Here is a 21,801-nt window from a genome sequence, read left to right as displayed (position 1 = left end):
TATAGCTCATGGTAGGACAGAGTATTAATCAAGAAATAATGGGAATTTGTCAGAAAAGTATGGCGTTAATCATGGGGGATTTTAATCTACATATAGACTGGAAAATAAAGTAGTCTAAATGAGGAAGTCATACAATGTTATTGGGATTGTTTCTTAGAATTGCACATTCTGCAGCCAACCAGAGAGTAGACTATACTAGACCTGGTATCGGGCAATGGGATAGGATGAATGACTTCATAGGGAAGGTGCGCCTACGTAGCAGCGATCTTATGGAGATTGAATTTTCCATTCAGTTCGAGGGAGAGAAGAATGGGTCTAAGACTAGTATTTTAAATTTAAGGGCAATTATGACGGCATGAAAGCATAGCCAGCTGACGTGAACTGGCAAATTAGGCAAAGGGATAGGTCAATAGAGAGGTAGTGGCAGACATTTGAGAGGCTATTTCAGAATACACGATAGATGCAATCCAAAAAGAGAAAAATTCCGAGGGTAATTTGTGGATAACTAAAAAAAAAGATAGCATCAAACTTGAAGAAAAATCACATCATTGTACAAAGGATGAGTGGCTGGTCAGAAGATTGGACAGAATATAAAAAACAGAAAGGAGTGACTAAAAGATTAATAAGGGGGGAATAATTCTAAACTAGCTAGAAATATAGTAGAAGTTTCCATATATATTTAAAAAAGTTACCAAAGTCCTATAGAGTGTGAATACGGGAAATTAATAATGGAATAATAATAATAATCACTTAGTGTCACAAATAGGCTGCAATTAAGTTACTGTGAAAAGCCCCTAGACGCCACCTTACGGCACCTGTTCGAGGAGGCCGGTACAGGAATTGAACCTGCGTTGCTGGCCTTGTTCTGCATTACAAGCCAGCTGTTTAGCCCACTGTGCTAAACCAGCCCCTCATATGAGAGGCAAATGAATTCAACAGGTATTTTGCATCAGTCTTCATGATACAGGATACAACAAATATCTGTAAATCAGGAAATGGAGTGGAGGAACTTGAGAAAAACAGGGAAGTGGTACTGAACAAATTTGGAGTTACAGGCTGACGAGTCCCCATGTCCTGATGGATTTCATCCTAAGGTCACAAAAGCAGCAGCTAGTGAAATAGTTGATGCATTGGTTTTAATTTAATTGGATAATTGGTTTAATGTAATGAGTGACGTGCCACAGGGATCAGTGCTGGGGCCTCAGCGGTTTACAATTTATGTAAATTTCTTGGAGTTGAGGTTACCATCAGATCAGCCATGATCTTATTAAATGGCAGAGCTGGCTCAAGGGACCGAGTGACCCATGTATGGTCCTAATTCAGATCTTCGTAATATGTCAGCATGGATTTAGGATTGGTTAATGGATTTAAATAAAAAGTAGAAATAAACAGGTTATCTTCAGGACTGTGGGGTGCAACTAATGGAGTACCACAAGCACAAGTGCTTTGATTTACAATCTGTAACAATTACTTGGGTGAGGAGCCAGAGTGTAATATATCCAAGCTTTCCGATAATATAAAGTGAAATAGGAAAATAAGCAGAAGGAGATGCAGAGACGTTCCAAAGGAGTTAAGTGAGTGGAGAAGAAAATGGCAGATGGGAGTCCAAAGATGTGCAGTGTAGGTGGATTGGCCATGCTAAATTGCCCCTTAGTGTCCAAAGATGTGATGGGTAGGTGGACTTTGGGGTTACAGGGATAGTGTGGGGGATTGGGCCTGGGTAGGATGCTCTTTTGGAGGGCCATGCAGACTTGATGGGCCGAATGGCCTCCATCTGTACTGTAGAGATTCTATGGAATATAACGCGGGGAAGTGTGAAATTACCCACTTTGGAAGGAAGAATGGAAAAGTATAATTATTTAAAAGGTGAGGCATGAGTGAATGGTGCTTTTAAGATGCTTTTGGTGCTCTTATACACATTACTGGAAGAATTTTTTTTACCTTCTTTAAAAAATAAATTTAGAGTAATTTTTTTCCCCCCAAATAAGCGGCAATTTTAGTGTGGCCAATTTACCAACCCTGCACATCTAAGGGTTGTGGAAGTGAAACCCACGCAGACACAGGGAGAATGTGCAAACTCCGCACGGACAGTGACCTGGGGCCGAAATTGAACCTGGGACCTCAGTGCCGTGAGGCAGCAGTGCTAGCCACTGCACCACCGTACTACCTTACATTACTGGAAGTTAACATCCAAATACAGCTCGCAATTCAGAAAGTAAATAGAATATTTACCTCAAGTGGAAGATTAGTGTACTTGAAGTCGTGCTGCTATTATGGGCAACTTAAGTGGACCTCACCTGGAATGTACTGCGCATAATTTCATGTCCTTGCCCAATAATGTTCTAGTCTCATTGCAACAAAGTTATAAAATTTTACTAGATTCATTCCTGGGATGGGGGAGGAGAGGATGAGAGAATTAGTTAATTACACTTATTCTGAGGTGTTTAGAAGAATGAGTGGATTGAAATTCATTGAAATGTATCAAATTCTTAAAGGAGCTTGAAAGGGTGGATGCTGAGAGCTTGTTTCCTTTGACTGTAGAGACAAGAACTGTAAAAGTGGGAGGATCAGGATAGGGCCTCAGCCATTTAGGACTGAGACAAGAAATGTCTTAATTAATTGGATACAAATATTTGGACTTCTCTACCCCAAAGAGGGAGGTTTTGTGATGCAGTAAGTAGCATCCTTGCCTGTGAGCCTGAACCTCAAGGTTTGAGTCCGACCCCAGGACCTGTTGGCCAGAAATGGTGCATGTGGCCAAACAGCTTGAGTATCAATCTCTGCATTCTTCCGCACACCAATTACAGGCAAGAGGGGCAGAAATTCCTGGTTAGTCATGTTAACAGAAAGAACATTGGAGCCTCTAATATTACTATCCATATCTGCACAGTAATACAGCTGTGGTGGAATGGGGACCTTTACTGTGTATCTGCAGTGTATAAAAATAAATGTTGCCACAGCAACTCAGACTCTGAATGAACTGTAAACCACCACCACCCACCCCAGAGAACTGTGAATGCTTAGCTGGCAAGTACATTGAAGTTTGATATTGCTAAGAATTTTAGGTATGTGAAATCAAGAGATAGAGTGGAAAGTAAAGTTCAAGCAGAGGCTTAACCATGACCTTAGCAAATAACTCTAGGGGCCAAATGACCAACTCTTGCTCCCATTTCTTAGGCTCCTAGGACCTTAGGGGACTCCAGCAGAAATGGTGCTGTATTGGGATGGGAAGCCACTTCAATGTGATTTTCTAAATGGAACTGGAAAGATAAGAATGGAACCAGAGGGGGGCAGTTCCACTTTGGAGGATGGAATGGTCAACTGTATCAATTGCTGCGGACAGGACGAAAAGGATTAGGAAGGATAGTTCACTTTGGTGATGACTCATCGATCAAAACAAATTTATATTCTATATTGATTATTAATCCAGGATTGTTGGAATAGAAATGGACATTGGCATTCTGCTCCAAACAGGCTAATGGGAGTGTGTTCATAGAAAAGAATCATTCAATCCATACAGTGCAGGAGGAGGCCATTTGGCCCATCGAGTCTGCACCAGCCCTCTGAAAGAGGACCTTACCGAGGCCCAATCCCCCACCCTATCCCCATAACCTCACCTAGGGGCAATTTAGGATGGCCAATCCATCTAATCTGCGCATCTTTAGACTGTGGGAGGAAACCCACACAGACACAGGGAGAATGTGCACAGACAATCCCCCAAGGTCAGAATTGAATCCGGGCCCCTGGCACTGTGAGGCAGCAGTGTAAACCGCTGCACTAACCACTGTGCCACCACGCCGCCCATAAGCAATATGAATCTGAAACAACATTAAATAACTGAGTAATCCGTGTCTTCATGAACATGACACTGGCTCAATATAGAATCAAGGACAGCTGATTGGACACCCATTCAATTGGTGGAATCAATGGCATTGAGAAGTTGAGGATAATACATTTTACAGTAATACAGCTGTGGTGGAATGGGGACCTTTACTGTGTATCTGCCTGCAGTTGCTTTGTGATATGGTGCAACATTATTTCATTTGTTAACAGTGTCATCCTGCGCATAAAAATTCTCAAAATTGTAAACTGGTCAATAAGCTGGCAGAAATCAAGTCAGATTTGTCTTAGAACCTTTTGAAAGCAGCTTATTCCAAATACATCTAGTAGTTCATCCATGGAAATAATACCCAGTGAGATTCACGGCATGAACTGCAATATTCTTTTATTTAGTTTACAGAAGTATCTATCAGTACAGGTTGCAGAAAGAAAATGTTCAGTGATATTTACAATCATTGCAAAACTCAGCTCTATACAAATTTGATCCTGATCAATATGAACAATATTTCGTAAGAACTATAGCATGTAAAGCATTTTAAAAGCAATAAACACAGGTAAAAGAAAAACCATTACTGGGTATATCATGTCCACCTAACTATGACACATACCATTGAGTTCAATCTGGGCAGATGCTTTTATTAGATACAGAACATAATGTCAACCTGTGACGTCTTTAAATTTGCTAATGTTACTTACATGGTATATTCTATTATACTACAAGCAAATCTATACTTGTTAATAAGTTCTATACTCATGTACTGTATAAGATTCTTATTAAATATATTCTACACATCTGTAATTCAGCTGGGAAGAAACAACCCCCCCACTGAAAAATATAAAAACTTTTTTTTTTTTTTATACAGGTTCAGATGAAAGTAGCTCATGCTTCAGTGCTGTGCAAAATTCACTAGATTTTAATTAGCATATCATTTGTAATTTTCATTTTTCATTTATACAAAAGGAAAGGGAAGGCCAACCTACACAACAAATTAGGTCCTTCTGGTTCGGTTTCCCTATCTTTTGTACAATTGCAAGCACTAAATACAGAAAAGCAAATTATTACAAGTACTAAAATAGTTAATTGTGGTACAGAAAATGAACATAATGTGCTAATGCTTAATGAGTGACTTCCTCGCATTAGATTTAAAATTTGTACTAGGTTAAAAATAAGCCCAATAGTCAACAGTAAGGTTATAAGATCAAAAATAATAATACAGGTGAGATGATTAATCAGACTTCCTACCACAAATACAGTAAATGGTACACAGCAGTGGGAAAGAAATGCTTCAACGAAGCTTCCCCCTCTCTCATTAAGGCTACAAAATGCACTGGTGTACGCTGCAGGATTCACTTGGTACAACAAATTAAGCTGATACAGGTAATGCCACATTAAAACAGTGCATAAAGGGAAAAAGAGAATCGTTTAAATTAACTCTATAAACTCATCAAAATACAAGCATGTCCACTTTTTTTTTTTAAAAACAGCAGACATATTCATACTTTAATGACAATGGAGTTTGCAAGAGATCATTGAGGGTTAGAAGAACAAAAATCATTTCACAATTATCTTTTTAATGTAACTTAATCTTTTAGTAATTCTGGCTTCATCACCCAGTTAAACAAAGCAATTGCAACTGCAATTAACAGTGTGACTTTCCTCCAGGAGGTGGCCGAGTTTAAAAAGATCCTTTTTCTAAAAAAAAGCATGATGTACCTTTTCCAATTCTACAAAGCATGGTGATAACAAAATGGATTCATGGTGTGAAATTCTTCTGTTTAATTTTGCCTGTCTGTATATATAAATAAATACAGAAACTGTCGACGGCATACCTCTCAGAAAATGAAAAAACAAACACTACAACAGAGAACAGCTTGAAAATAAATCAAAACAGTTATGCTCCAGTTTTTAATATTGTTTCATGAACAATCGGGTTTGTTTTTAAAAAAGGTCCTTGAAGCAACATTACTTCTCTTCTATACCAGCAGCATGAATGACAAGGACTATATTACATCACGGTTAGCAGTTAGTGGAAGTATTTACAGAATCACACAACAATTGCTCTCTCCAGTCTTTTCACGGTTCCTTTGACCTGCAGATATTGAAAAAGTTTGGTGAGAAACAATATCACGAGAAATATCTTCTCTCCCCATTTTTCTGGAAAGGCTTTGACTTTTTTTTTTGAGAACAGACTAAGCAACAGCTTTGAGTGGCAGACTCTTCAATTTCTCTTTCTTCAACTTTACACTACTCCTCACCAAGTTGAAGTGCCAACATTCCACTTGGAATCTTCCCACCAAACCACAGTTAGGATAAAACTATATACTTCATCATGGTTTGAATCCATGTTGCACAGTTCAACAATGCGAATGGCAGGACACTGACATGTCTATACCTTGTGCATGTAATAATGTCACTAAATATCAACTCAAATAATGCCGAGTCTTAGCTAATATGTAGAATTTTAGGTAGTAAGCTCTTTCAGAAAATAATACTCAGTATTTTGCTCCAAGTGTCATTAATGAATGTGGTGATCAACCTGTGAACTGCAAGGTAGATGCTCACAAGTAACAACAAATCACAGTGGCACAGTGGTTAGCACTGCTGCCTCACATCACCAGGAACCCAGGTTCAATTCCGACCGTGGGTAACTGTGTGATGAAGTTTCTCCCCATGTTTGTGTGGGTTTCCTCCGGATGCTCCGGTTTCCTCCCACAGTCCAAAGATGTGCAGGTTAGGTGGATTGGGCATGCTAAATTGTCTCAGAGTGTCCAATGGTCAGCTGGTTACAGGGATTGTTGGGGGGGGGGGGGGGGGGGGGGGAAGAGAGAAATTGGGCGTTCTTTTGGAGGGTTGTGCTGGCCTGATGGGCGGAATGGCCTCCTTTTACATTGTAGGGATTCTATGACCAGATAATCTGTTTGCACAGGATCCCGGGACATCTCCCAGCTATTGTTCAAATGTGGGATCATATGGGCAGCACGGTGGTGCAGTGGTTAGCACTATTGCCTCACTGCGCCGAGGAAAGCCAGGCTCTGGATCAGTGTGTGTGGAGTTTGCACATTCTCCCCGTGTTTGCGTGGGTTTCGCCCCCACAACCCAAAGATGTGCAGGGTAGGTGGATCGGCCACGCTAAATTGCCCCTCAATTGGAAATAATAAATTGGGTACTTTGAATTTATATTAAAAAAGTGGGATCATTGATGTGCAACTGAGAGGACAGAAAGAGCCTGTATACACCTCTCCTGATTTAAATAAATATATATCTGTAAATTATGAACAGATTCTTTAAAAACAAAAAGTCCAGCTTAATAGCTACTTACCTTGGGAATTTGGCTCTGGCAATGTCTCTCTTGCAACCAAATGCATCACAGTAGTTTTACCAAGAGGAAGCTTTAATGCTGCAATGAAAACATTACCCTTGATAATCAAACATTCAAAAATCAGTTATTCATCTTAATGTCCTTTAAACCTACAACTGATGGAAAAAACAGCAAATGGGATTCAAACGTTCTGAAAATACAAACCAAATATTTCCAGAAATGTTTATTGCATCCCAAGATTGCTTTCTTTCACCTCTATAACATTATTCATCTCGGCCCAGCATCCCTCACTTTGATAATTCAGGCTGTAATAATTAAGTAATGCATTACAGTGTCCAACAGGACCTGGATAACACAAACTTCAGCTGACAAGCGGCAGGTTACATTTGTGCCACATGACCGCCAATGGCATGACCATTGTGGAGTTCCCCATCACCAACAGCCTGTACCATTCATTGCTGCAAGGTGCATCTCACCTTCATCTCATTGCCTTTTCACCACTTGCAAGGCTCGAGAGCCAGGAAATGGTGGAATATGCCCCTCTGCCTGAATGGGCAATGTCTATTTTTTCATCTTTTATTTAATAACTCAGTCTACTGACAAGCTTTTCAAAACTGGATGTTTGGCTCATACCTCCTTATCCAGAACTGAACAAAGTATTTATTAAAAGTTGGATGTGACAAAAAGTCAATATAGTTTTTGCATGATAGCTTAATATTTATATTTCACTGATTTGACATGCTACAGTATCTTTTCTGGTGAATACTTCCAGGCAACTAATTATATTAACTATTTTTAGTTCATCCTCAGTTTCAACCCCTTCTGCATCATTAAGGAGTATTAATTTGGATTCTTTTGAGGACCTCCTGCCAATGCATAACTGGAAAAATGTCCTACTAAAGAGTGTTAAAAAGACTAAAGCATAAATTAGTTATTTTTGTTGCTTTCTTTCCTGTAAGGGCACATTTGAGATCAGGGAATCTGACACAAAGTACTGGCACTCATCCATATCCTGTAAATACACCATATGGCCCTGACACGCTGTGGTGCCCTGGTAAAATTGTAACATTTCTAGTTATGCCGCAGCAGGCTGCAAAGGAATGACAGAGACACTAAGTGAGGGGAAGAGAAAGCGTGACTGCGAAAATGTGGAAATTTTTAATTTGGTTTGTATAGTTGTGGGACAATAATCCATCCTTTTTCTTTTATTGGTAGTGCACATACCTTCTAACCCAGTATTCAGTATACAGCCCACACTTGGCTATCCTGCAACCTCCCTCCCAATCGCTGCCACCTTCTTCTTCATCGCCCTCCCCCACAGGCCGTACCGACCCTCTTTCCTGCTCTCCACCTCCTTCCTGATCCCCACCTTTTTCACCATAATGCTCTCTCCCACAGTTCCAAGATGTAGTATTCGCTTATTTTATATGGACACAGTGTTTTCTTGATCTTCACCCTCCAGTTCACAAGATGCAACCCATTTCCTCTGCCTGATTATATCCGCCGTGAAGAAATTATTGAGCTATTATGGGCAGCATGGTGGCACAGTGGTTAGCACTGTTGCCTCTCAAATTTTTGACACAAATGGGCAATTTAGCATGGCCAATCCACCTAACCTGCACTTTTTTTTAGACTGGGAGGAAACTGGAGCTCCTGGAGGAAACCCATGCAGACATGGGGGGTGGGGGGTTGGAGGGGACCCGGGTTCAATTCCGGCCTTGGGTGACTGTCCGTGTGGAGTTTGCATTCTCCACCCCTCCACCCCCCATGTCTGCATGGGTTTCCTCCAGTAGCTCCAGTTTCCTCCCAGTGTCTAAAAAAGTGCAGGTTAGGTGGATTGGCCATGCTAAATTGCCCATTTGTGTCAAAAGATTGGGTGGGGTTATGGGGAGGGTGCTCTTTTAGAGGTGGGTGCTGACTTGATGGGCCGAATGGCCTCCTTCTGCACTGTAGGGATTCTATGATTTCCCTCACTATTCGTAGCAGTTTTAAGAAAAGTCAATAAGCTGAAAAAAATAAAAGTTACCCGTTTCCCATTTTTATATCAATTCAAAAGACTCTCCTCCCTAGCTCTGTGTATTTTGAGCTTGTAACTTATTTTCAAATGACAAATACAAACACCAATATAAAAACTAACAAATCTCTCTTATGCATGGCAGTTAGTGATTATGGTATTGAACTTAAAACTTGGTGGGTTCAAATGCAACCATGATAAATTTAACACAATTTAGTAAATCGGATTACTACTGGGTTAGCATGTTACGCTGTTAGTGGATGCGTCAATTCTTCTTCCACACAGTGTCATTTAAAAAATATACATATTACATGTAGCATCTTCTGTTTTTACTAGTGATATACATCTGCATATTATCTTGATGTTGTTCCACCCAATTCATGGATGAAAAAAACTTGATAAAGGCAAAACCTAAGATTTTTGTTTTATAACAGGGGATATCGGTCATAGAGCCAGGAGTTTCAGTGTTTAAAACAGCGAGAGGAGAGCCGGGAGTTTGAGTGTTAAAAACAGCGAGAGGAGAGCCGGAAGTTTGAGTGTTAAAAACAGCGAGAGGAGAGCCGGGAGTTTCAGTGTCTAAAACAGTGAGAGGAGAGTCGGGAGTGTCAGTGTTTAAAACAGCGAGGGGGGAGCCGGGAGTTTCAGTGTTTAAAACAGCGAGAGGAGGGCCGGGAGTTTGAGTGTTAAAAACAGCGAGAGGAGAGCTGGGAGTTTCAGTGTTTAAAACAGCGAGAGGAGAGCCGGGAGTTTGAGTGTTTAAAACAGTGAGAGGAGAGCCGGGAGTTTGTGTGTTAAAAACAGCGAGAGGAGAGCCGGGAGTTTCAGTGTTTAAAACAGCGAGAGGAGAGCCGGGAGTTTCAGTGTTTAAAACAGCGAGAGGAGAGCCGGGAGTTTCAGTGTTTAAAACAGTGAGGGGAGGGCCGGGAGTTTCAGTGTTTAAAGCAGCGAGAGGAGGGCCGGGAGTTTCAGGTGTTTAAAACAGCGAGAGGAGGGCCGGGAGTTTCAGTGTTTAAAACAGCGAGAGGAGGGCCGGGAGTTTCAGTGTTTAAAACAGCGAGAGGAGAGCCGTGAGTTTCAGTGTTTAAAATAGTGAGAGGAGAGTCGGGAGTTTCAGGTGTTTAAAACAGTGAGAGGAGAGCCGGGAGCAGAGAGGAGTGGACCTGCACGGGACATGCTGCAGGGCAGAGTATAAAGGCAGCGCCAGGCTCAGGGCTGAGCGGGGAGGAGCGGACCTGCGCGGGACACTGCTGCAGGGCAGAGTATAAAGGCAGCGCCAGGCTTGGGGCTGAGCGGGGAGGAGCGGACCTGCGCGGGACACTGCTGCAGGGCAGAGTATAAAGGCACCGCCAGGCTCAGGGCTGAGCAGTGAGGAGCGGACCTGCACAGGACATGCTGCAGGGCAGAGTATAAAGGCAGTGCCAGGCTCAGGGCTGCGCAGTGAGGAGCGGACCTGCGTGGGACATGCTGCAGGGCAGAGTATAAAGGCAGTGCCAGGCTCAGGGCTGCGCAGTGAGGAGCGGACCTGCGTGGGACATGCTGCAGGGCAGAGTATAAAGGCAGCGCCAGGCTCAGGGCTGAGCAGTGAGGAGCGGACCTGCACAGGACATGCTGCAGGGCAGAGTATAAAGGCAGTGCCAGGCTCAGGGCTGCGCAGTGAGGAGCGGACCTGCGTGGGACATGCTGCAGGGCAGAGTATAAAGGCAGCGCCAGGCTCAGGGCTGAGCAGTGAGGAGCGGACCTGCACAGGACATGCTGCAGGGCAGAGTATAAAGGCAGTGCCAGGCTCAGGGCTGAGCAGTGAGGAGCGGACCTGCGTGGGACATGCTGCAGGGCAGAGTATAAAGGCAGTGCCAGGCTCAGGGCTGCGCAGTGAGGAGCGGACCTGCGTGGGACATGCTGCAGGGCAGAGTATAAAGGCAGCGCCAGGCTCAGGGCTGAGCAGTGAGGAGCGGACCTGCACAGGACATGCTGCAGGGCAGAGTATAAAGGCAGTGCCAGGCTCAGGGCTGAGCAGTGAGGAGCGGACCTGCACAGGACATGCTGCAGGGCAGAGTATAAAGGCAGCGCCAGGCTCAGGGCTGCGCAGTGAGGAGCGGACCTGCGTGGGACATGCTGCAGGGCAGAGTATAAAGGCAGCGCCAGGCTCAGGGCTGAGCAGTGAGGAGCGGACCTGCGTGGGACATGCTGCAGGGCAGAGTATAAAGGCAGCGCCAGGCTCAGGGCTGAGCAGTGAGGAGCGGACCTGCACGGGACATGCTTCAGGGTAGAGTATAAAGGCAGCGCCAGGCTCAGGGCTGAGTAGTGAGGAGCGGACCTGCACGGGACATGCTTCAGGGTAGAGTATAAAGGCAGCGCCAGGCTCAGGGCTGCGCAGTGAGGAGCGGACCTGCACAGGACATGCTGCAGGGGAGAGTATAAAGGCAGCGCCAGGCTCAGGGCTGCGCAGTGAGGAGCGGACCTACGCGGGACACTGTGCTGCGAGTAGGACAGCTGCTTGTCTGTTTGTTTATTTCAAAATTGAAAAAAAAAAACGGTAAAGTGACATCACAGGAGACTGTGACCTGATTGGCTGAAAGACAGACTGGGCTAAATTTGAATATTTGTGGAGTTACTAGTTTTAATTTGATTTAAATTACCATTTTTAAGTTGATTTGAATTACTATTTTAAAAAATTTGACTTAAATTACTATTTTAAAGTTGATTTTGATTTGAAATACTATTTTTTAATTTTTAAATCTCACTTAAATAACTATTTTGGGTTGATTTAAATTACTATTTTAAAGTTGATTTAAATAACTTTAATTTTAATTAAATAACTTTTTAATTTCAATGAAATAACTATTTAATTTGTTGTCAGATAAAGCAAGATAAATACTCCGGGAGAAAGCTAATTAAATAGTATACCGGAGTTTGGATGTAATGCAAGGGTATCAAACTATACGGAAGGACAGAGTGGATGGTAAGGGAGGTGGTGTAGCTCTGTTATTTAAGGATGACATCCGGGCAATAGTAAGGGATGACATCGGTGCTCTGGAGGATAAGGTTGAATCCATTTGGTTGGAAATCAGGAATAGTACGGCGAAAAAGTCACTGATAGGAATAGTCTATCGGCCACCAAATAGTAACATTCTGGTGGGGCAGGCAATAAACAAAGAAATAACGGATGCATGTAGAAATGGTACAGCAGTTATCATGGGGGATTTTAATCTACATGTCGATTGGTTTAACCAGGTCGGTCAAGGCAGCCTTGAGGAGGAGTTTATAGAATGTATCCGCGATAGTTTCCTAGAACAGTATGTAATGGAACCTACAAAGGAACAAGAGGTCCTCGATCTGGTCATGTGCAACGAGACAGGATTGATTAATGATCTCACAGTTAGGGATCCTCTCGGAAGGAGCGATTACAATATGGTGGAATTTGAAATACAGATGGAGAGTGAGAAGGTAAAATCAAACATTCGTACATAGAACATAGTGCAAAAGGAGGCCATTCGGCCCATCAGGTCTGCACCGACCCACTTAAGCCCTTATCCCCGTAACCCAATAACCCCTCCTAAGGGCAATTTATCATGGCCAACCCACCTAACCTGCGTCTTTGGACTGTGGAAGGAAACCGGAGCACCCGGAAGAAACCCACGCAGACACGGGGAGAATGTGCAGATTCCGCACAGACAGTGACCCAGCAGGGAATCGAACATGGGACCCTGGCGCTGTGAAGCTACAGTGCTAATCACTAGTGCTACCCACAGTGTTTTGTGCTTAAACAAAGGAGATTACAATGGCTTGAGAGGAGAACTAGCTAAGGTAGATTGGGAGCAAATAATTTATTGTGAAACAGTTGAGGAACAGTGGAGAACCTTCCAAGCGATTTTTCAGTGTTCAACAAAGGGAAGATGCTGGAATCTATCATCAAGGAAGAAATAGCGAGTCATCTGGATGGAAATTGTCCCATTGGGCAGACGCAGCATGGGTTCATAAAGGGCAGGTCGTGCCTAACTAATTTAGTGGAACTTTTTGAGGGCATTACCAGTGCGGTACATAACGGGAAGCGTATGGATGTGGTATATCTGGATTTCCAGAAATCTTTTGACAAGGTGACACAGAAAAGGTTGCTGCATAAGATAAAGATGCATGGCATTAAGGGTAAAGTAGTAGCATGGATAGAGGATTGGTTAATTAATAGAAAGCAAAGAGTTGGGATAAATGGCTGTTTCTCTGGTTGGCAATCAGTAGCTAGTGGTGTCCCTCAGGGTTCAGTGTTGGGCCCACAAACATTGATGATTTGGAGTTGGGGACCAAGTGCAATGTGTCCAAGTTTGCAGACGACACTAAGATGAGTGGTAAAGCAAAAGGTGCAGAGGATACCGGAAGTCTGCAGAGGGATTTGGATAGGTTAAGTGAATGGGCTAGGGTCTGGCAGATGGAATACAATGTTGACAAATGTGAGGTTATCCATTTTGGTAGAAATAACAGCAAAAGGGATTATTATTTAAATGATAAAATATTAAAACAAGCTGCTGTGCAGAGAGACCTGGGTGTGCTAGTGCATGAGTTGCAACAAGTTGGTTTACAGGTGCAACAGGTGATTAAGAAGGCAAATGGAGTTTTGTCCTTCATTGCTAGAGGGATGGAGTTTAAGTCTAAGGAGATTATGCTGCAATTGTATAAGGTGTTAGTGAGGCCATACCTGGAGTGTGTTCAGTTTTGGTCTCCTTACCTGAGAAAGGACGTACTGGCGCTGGAAAGTGGAGCTGAGTCCACAAAATATCAGCCATGATCTCATTGAATGGCGGAACAGGCTCGAGGGGCCAGCTGGCCTACTCCTGCTCCCAGTTCTTATGTCAGAGGATTTGTACCAAAGATACATTAAACTGTACATGGCAGAGATACATAAAGTCTACTGTGCAGAAGGAGGCCATTCAGCCCATTGACTCTGCATCAACCCTCTGAAAGAGCACTCCACACGAGCACAGTTCCCCACCCTATCCCAATAACCCCTTAACCTAACCTGCATGTTTGGACACCAAGGGGCAACTTAGCGTGGGCGATCCACCTAACCTGCACATCTTTGGACTGTGGGAGGAAACCGGAGCACCTGGAGGTAACCCACATAGACACGGGAAGGAAGTGCAACCTCCGCACAGACAGTCACCCGATGCTGGAATTGAACCTGGGTCCCTGGCGCTGTGATCCGGCAGTGATAACCACTGTGCCACAGTGACTACAACAAGTAATGATTTTAATGACTAATAAGTTTGCATTGGTATAAGCCCAGTCCATACAGTACATATAGATGTATCATTTTCCCTGAATTACTTTTGGGGTTTTGGAGGAGCACTGTTAGGATTTTGAGAAGCATGTTGTCCTCGTCTTAAGTGCACAATTGCTTTGCTTTAGTCTTTATGAAATAGCTCTGCTTTCTGGAAACGTATTTACTGTAGCATGGGCCAACTGACTTTGTTTTGGTGCACAATTAACACTATAATTTTTAATTGGTATTATTCAGGAAATCTATTCCCAGTCCTGCTCTCTCTTCCCCTGCCCACTTTGTAACAAGCTCAACCTTGTATTCCCCACAGTCCATTTTAATGCAGAACGACTGCTGCACTTGAAACATGACTAATGTCTTAATTGGGATAGTAGTCTCTGTCTACTCATAACTGAATTTCACACAGTTTTAGAGAGCACCTTCCAGAGACACAACCATGGGACAATATGGACTACAAACTTGCAGATACCCACTGGTTAGAACAGTGGTATTCACGAGGAATATACTGATGGTAATGAGGGAAAATTGGGATTTAGGAAAACTTTAAGCAAGCTCAGAGTGGAATTTTAAAAATACAAGATTTATTGCAATTTATTTCTCAAAAAAAAAAGCGGTCCAGGAAGGCAGGAGGTGAGGGAGGTGAGCGGGGGAAATCAGGAAGGCTAGAGGCGGAAGGGGGGGGGGGGTAATCGGGGAGGCAAGGGATGAGCAGGAGGCAAGGTGGGAGTGGATGTTGGAGAAAGAAGTGGCAAGCAGGTGGGTCACAGAGGGATAAGACGTTCTTTCGTTAAATGTCTTGTCATGGGTGAGTGGACCAGTACCTTGCTTGTGGGCTCGAATAATATTAAACTTAATTTAATCATCAGGATTTAATCAGGGTAATAAATGCAAAGTTTTTTAAAAAAAAAGTGCCTTTAACGTAGCATAATATCCCAATGCACTTCGCAGGGGGAAGGATAAATCAAGCGTGAATTATGCTAGAGTTATGAATGATGAGCAACGGCAAGGTTACTAATATCGGGTTTGAGGAGCCCTTTGAAGTTGGGAAGAAATTAAGCAAGGCAAATAAGTAGGGGAGAATTCCCAAGTACCGGACAGTAATAGCTAAATGCTTTATCATTGGCGGTGGAGTTGGAGAGGAGAGCGACGGAAGAGTGAACATTGGTTTAGACTTGGAATGTGAACTGGGGTTGATGAGCAGAAAAAGTTCGGAAGATGGGTGCAGTGAGATCACATATGTAAGAGAAATTTGAAATCAATTCATTGATGGCGATGGATGGTAATGCAAGAGGCTGCAACTTGATACTGGGCAAGATGCAAACAAGTATTCTGGATGATTTGAGGTTTGTGGGGCCATGATGAGATCAACCGTGATCATATTGAATGGTGGAGCAGCCTCAAGAGGTTAAATTGCCTAGTCCTGCTCCTAGTTCTATGTTCAAAGAAGGAACTATTCGGTCTAATTTCACCTTCCAGCAGTTGGTCTGTAGCCCTGTAGGTAACATCACCTCAAGCACAAATTTGGTGTTCTTGATGAATAAGGGGATCGGGGTTATGGGGAGATGGTAGGAGAATGGGGATGAGGAACATACCAGTCATGATTGAATGGTGGAGCAGACTTGATGGGCTAAATTGCTTATGTCTTGTGGTCTATGTAGAGCGGAGATCAGGAGAGCTGTCCACAGAGCATCAAAGAAATCAAGTGTGGGGTAACAAAGGAAGAAAGAGACAAACATTGCTGTGGATGTAGAAATGGGCCATTGGTAATCAGACTGATATGGTTTGAAGCTCAGGGATGATTAAGACACAGAAGTTGGGTAGGTTAAGGGTTACTTTAAAACAACAGTTAGGAAAGGCTAAGGAAACTATTCTGATGGGTTTTTGGCCAGAACTGAACTCTATGGCTTTAATCATATTCAATGTTTAACAGTAGGAAGCTTTAGTTGATTCATGACAATGCCAGACAAACTGCACAGCGAGTTGCCACAGGTAGTGGAAAAAGCTAGGTGGTACAACACACATGAAGACTCATTCCATTGGAGGTGATGTTCGTGAGGCAGTGTATGCACAAGAAATGAGGGGGCTGAGTGGCCAGAGGAAAAGCCATTCCAGATGCACTGGAAAGCATTAATGATACCATGGAGCTGGATCAAAGAGGAGAAAGAGGGACAAACAGGCCAGATTGAAGACTGCAAGAAGATTAAAGAAAAATAATGAACAGTGGCCAGACTCATCAGAACGTCACAAAAAAAAAAGGTTTTAAAAGGTATGAAATAAAAAGTATTTATTTGATTAACTTCACCAAGATTTGACGATTTGGTAGTCAGTATTTATAATCTTGAAGAATTATCAATTCCATGTGACCGTCATTAATTTCTAACTTTCCCAAATGCTACACATTAGTTTTCTTACCTCCTAAAGTTACGTTTCCATGTAGAAACCTCCCTTGGTAGATGAGCCTAAGAATGCTTGGACTGCTGACCAGTTCATCTTCCCAATCTGAAGGACAAACAAAAAGTCATATTTTAAAATTTAGGACAACAGAAATAAAAGGAAAGGCATGTGGAAGTTTTGGTAAAGAGGTGGTGAATATACTGGCATGCAAAATGAAACATTATATCTAAATGAGTTTTGACAAGGAACTAGACAGGTTTGCATCAATAAAAGGAATTTAGAGCTATTAGAAATTCAATAAAGGAAAATTGCACATCGGTCAACTATACGGTCTGAAGATCATCTTCCTGAGAAAGTTCAGATAACCAAAATATTTCCAGGTGGCTAGTTTATTGCAACATAACGGAGTGCATAATGTAATTAATTCTATATCCTATTCAATTATTCCAGTCAGTAAAAAAATACAGAAAATGCTGGACAGTAGGTCTCAGGCATCAGAAAGTGAATCTAAATTAATGTTCACTATCCCAGGTGATTGGATTTTATGACACAACAGGCAATCTCACTGGCTTCTTGGTGAGCCCTATAAATCTCATCTGACTGAGAACAGAAAAGTAGGTTTATTAGTTTTGCACCAAAGAAGCAACCCGCCGCTCGATTCTGTTAATGCTCCAAAATTTAGCAACTGTAGCCCTTGTAGCCATCTGGGATGGCCACTTAAAACTAGGTAAAGAGAAACTTGCAAAGCCTAGCGGGTAAAATGAACAAGCCAATGAACTCAGGCAGGCTCAGAGCCTGAAATGCGTATTTGTAAGCAAGAGGTCCAGACGGTATCGAGACTCTGACCAATTAGCATTTTAATAGGACCAATTAGGATTTGATGGCCCATCTTCACCAAAACAAAGGACTGGTACTCGAGCGACCGGCACAGTCCCAGACATTTCGGCGCCACTCCCTGTTCAAGGGAAACCCAAACAAACTTCCGGTGGCAGCTATGAGGGAGTAAGTCGCACACTTGGTGGCTCTCGCTCCGGTCTGACTTTAAGACCTTTTTCCCCGACTTTTTTGAACTTTTTAAGCGCTGGAGTGAAAAACAATAGCACTCTAGATCTGAGTCCTTACAGAGTTGTGTGGACTTAAGGAGCAGAAGGGAGCGAAAACAGGCGAAGAAGGGGCTGAACAAAAGTGGTGTGGAAGCTCAAGTGGGAGGAAAGATGGCCGATGAACGGACCATGGAAAGGACGGTCCAGGCAGCACTGGACAACTTGCTGCAGGTCATGAAAGAGAGCTTCGCAGCACTGAAGCGGGATAATTTGGAACCGCTCCAGAAAGCGGTGGAGCGACTGGACCAGAGGCTGGATGCTCAGGATAACAAGGTTCAGGCACTGGAGAAGACAGTGGAAGAGCAGGCGGATTTCCAAACGGTAGAGAACGTGGAAATTAATAAGTTGAAGGAGCAGCAAGCAAGGCTGATGGACAAGCTGGAGGACCTGGAAAACGGGTCTCGCCGGCAGAATCCGAGAATCATTGGGCTCCCGGAGGGGGACGAGGGAGTGGATGCCACGGCATATGTAGCAGACATGCTGCAGAAGCTGGAGGGGGATGATTTCTTCCCGCGTCCGTTGGAGCTGGACAGGGCACAGAGTGCAGGCGGCGGGGGGGGGGGGGGGCGGGGCGGGCGATGGTGGTCAGGTTCCATAGGTTCGTGGACAAGGAGCGGGTTGTACAGCTGGCCAAGAGCACGAGGAGCTGCTCATGGAGCAACAGTGTCCTGCGCATCTACCAGGATCTGAGCCAGGAGGTGGCCAGAAGGAGGGCAGCCTACAGACAAATTAGGGGGCAGCACGGTAGCATTGTGGATAGCAAAAATGCTTCACAGCTCCAGGGTCCCAGGTTCGATTCCGGCTTGGGTCACTGTCTGTGCGGAGTCTGCACATCCTCCCAGTGTGTGCGTGGGTTTCCTCCGGGTCCTCCGGTTTCCTCCCACAGTCCAAAGATGTGCAGGTTAGGTGGATTGGCCATGATAAATTGCTCTTCGTGTCCAAAATTGCCCGTGGTGTTGGGTGGGGTTACTGGGTTATGGGAATAAGGTGGAGGTGTTGACCTTGGGTAGGGTGTTCTTTCCAAGAGCCGGTGCAGACTCGATGGGCCGAATGGCCTCCTTCTGCACTGTAAATTCTATGAAATTAAAGAGATTCTGTTTAAAAAGGTCAAGTTTGGGCTACTTTTCCCGGCGCGGCTTTGGGTCACATACTGGGAAAAGCAACATTATTTTGACGACCCGGAGGAAGCGATGGACTTCGTTAAGGGGCATGGACTGGTGCCGAACTGAGGACCCATGGACTCAAGTTAGAGTGTACTAAGGGATGTCTGCAGTTGTTCACAGATTGCCCTTCGTGTTAGCGATGTCATTCGGCATGCTCTTTTACTTAAAACTGGGGGGTGTTCTTGTGTTTGTATTTGCCTGTTTGAAAGTTTTAAAGTTAAAGCGATAGTTAAAGTTTAAGTTGTTGGGTGCGTGGGGGCTGTTCGGGTTCTCTTTGTTTTTTCCTCTGGGAATGTTGCTTTGTTCTTTGTTTGTTTTCTCTCTGTCTCGGTCCCAGAGCGATTGCTCGAACAGGGCTGCTCTAGGAGGTGGTGTTGATGGGGGGGGAGAGGGAGCGGTGGGACAATAGGTGTGAGACATGGTGGCGCCGGAGTCGAGAGCCACCAGGTTAGCTGCTTTGAGTTAGTCAACGGGAGCGAGGTTGGGGGGGGGGGGGGAAGAAAGAGATGATCTGCTGACGAGGGAGGGAACTGAACCAGGTAACAGGGAAGGGGGGTGGGAGCTGCCAAGAGGCGGACCAGGGGAGGCGCGGCACTTGGGCAGCGAATGGGCCCCAAGATGGGGGACGGCTGATCGGGGGGGGGGGGGCAGGGTGCCCTCCAACCAGGCTGATCACCTGGAATGTTAGAGGATTAAACGGGACGGTCAAGAGGACACGTGTGTTCGCGCACTTACGGGCTCTGAAGGCGGATGTAATGTTGCTGCAGGAGACACCTTTGAAAGTGGTGGACCAGATTAGAATACGGAAGGGCTGGGTTTGCCAGGTCTTCCATTCGGGGCTTGACGCTAAGACCAGAGGGGTCGCGATCATGATTAACAAGCGGGTTAAGTTCGAGGCAGACAGAAGAGTTTCGTTAGGGGGTGGTAGATTTCTCATGGTCCGGGGTAAGCTTGAGGGGGTGAAGGTGGTCCTAGTGAATGTTTACGCTCCAAACTGGGATGATGTAGATTTCATCAAAAGGCTGCTGGGGAAAATCCCCGACTTGGATTCGCACAAGTTGATTATGGGTGGGGACTTTAATACAGTCCTCGACCCTGACCTGGACCGGTCGTGCTCCAGAACAGGCAGGGTCCCGGCAATGGCAAGAGAACTGAACTCGGCAATCACTATTTCGGACAACGCTCCACATTGGGTCGACCTGCTGGTCTGCAAAGAAAGTTACCAGCGCCCACAATGGAGGTTAGAGGTGGGATTGTTGGCAGAGGAGAGGGTGTGTGAGTGTGTGGGGAAATGCATGCAGGACTACCTGCAGGTCAACGATACAGGGGAAGTCTCAGCAGCGGTGCTCTGGGAGGCGCTGAAGGCGGTGGTGAGAGGGGAACTGATCTCAATCCGAGCCCATAGAGACAGAACGGACAGGGCAGAGATGGACAGACTGATGCAGGAGATGACACGGACGGATAGGGAATATGCGGAGTCCCCGAGGGCAGAGCTACTTAGGGAACGACGGGGATTGCAGGCGGAGCTGGGAACGCTATCCACTGGGAAGGCCGTAGAGCAGCTCAGAAAGGCCAGGGGCGTGGTGTAAGAGTATGGGGAGAAAGCCAGTAGAATGCTTGCACAGCAACTTAGGAAGAAGGAGGTGGCCAGGGAGATAGGGGTGGTAGTGGACGGGGCAGGGAACCGGGTGGGAGACCCGGCAGGACTGAACAGGGTATTCAGGGACTTTTACAGTAAGCTGTATACCTCGGAACCCCCCAAGGGGCCAGAGGGGATGAGGCGCTTCTTAGATGGGCTGACCTTCCCAAAGGTGGGCAAGGGGATGGTAGAGGGGCTGGGGACCCCGATTAGAGCTTAAGTAGTAGTGGGGGGCCTGAAAGCCATGCAGTCGGGTAAAGCCCCAGGGCCGGATGGGTACCCAGTGGAGTTCTACAAAAAGTTTGTGGGTATACTGGGGCCGGTTAGGGTGTTTAACGAGGCGAGGGACAAAGAGACCCCTGACGATGTCGCAAGCCACCATCTCGCTGATATTAAAACAGGATAAGGATCCGGAGGTCTGTGGGTCCTATAGGCCAATCTCACTGATTAAAGTAGACGCTAAACTGCTGGCCAAGATCCTGGCGTCCAGAATCGAAGACTGCGTACCGGACGTGATTGTGGAGGACCAAACAGGGTTTAAGGGCAGGCAGCTGGTAGCCAATCTAAGAATGCTACTCAATGTGATTATGATGCCCCCGGAAGGAAGAGAGGGGGAGGTAGTGGTGGCAATGGATGCCGAAAAGGCTTTTAACCGGGTGGAGTGGGACTATTTATGGGAGGTGCTGGGACGGTTTGGGTTTGGAGACGGCTTTATGGACTGGGTTAAACTGCTATATCAGGCCCCGGAGGCTAGTGTAAGGACGAACAGGACGACATTTGAGTATTTTAGACTACACCGCGGGACAAGACAGGGATGTCCCCTCTCTCCACTGCTGTTTGCGTTGGCCATAGAACCGCTGGCAATTGCTCCGAGAGCGGCAAGGGGATGGAAGGGGATGGTCGGGGGGGGGATAGAACACAAGGTCTTGCCCTACACGGATGACCTGCTTTTGTATGTGTCAGATACAGCAGCAGGGATGGACAGGATTATGGAAATCCGAGGGGAGTTTGGCCAGTTTACAGGCTACAAGTTGAACATGGCAAAAAGCGAGATGTTTG

At 44.9% G+C, this 21,801-nt stretch overlaps 1 protein-coding gene across 2 annotated transcripts in view; it reads right to left on the bottom strand.

Annotated features, from left to right (window-relative positions):
• Window positions 1–4,208: 4,208 nt before the first annotated feature.
• ubl3a (ubiquitin-like 3a) overlaps window positions 4,209–21,801 on the bottom strand; it is a 95,787-nt gene continuing 78,194 nt past the window's right edge. For both annotated transcript variants that reach the window (XM_038817764.1, XM_038817765.1), the window contains exons 3-5: window positions 16,856–16,942; window positions 7,161–7,238; window positions 4,209–5,930 (exon numbers count right to left, since the gene is read on the bottom strand). In XM_038817764.1, coding sequence (XP_038673692.1) covers window positions 5,878–5,930; window positions 7,161–7,238; window positions 16,856–16,942 — 218 coding nt within the window. In that variant the 3' untranslated portion in view covers window positions 4,209–5,877. The remainder of the gene's footprint in view (window positions 5,931–7,160; window positions 7,239–16,855; window positions 16,943–21,801) is intronic.

This window comes from Scyliorhinus canicula, chromosome 14 (assembly GCF_902713615.1).
Source record: "Scyliorhinus canicula chromosome 14, sScyCan1.1, whole genome shotgun sequence".
NCBI lineage: Eukaryota > Metazoa > Chordata > Chondrichthyes > Carcharhiniformes > Scyliorhinidae > Scyliorhinus > Scyliorhinus canicula.
The sequence above is the reverse complement of the archived record's forward strand: the minus strand, read 5'-3'. Positions and strand labels throughout refer to the sequence as shown.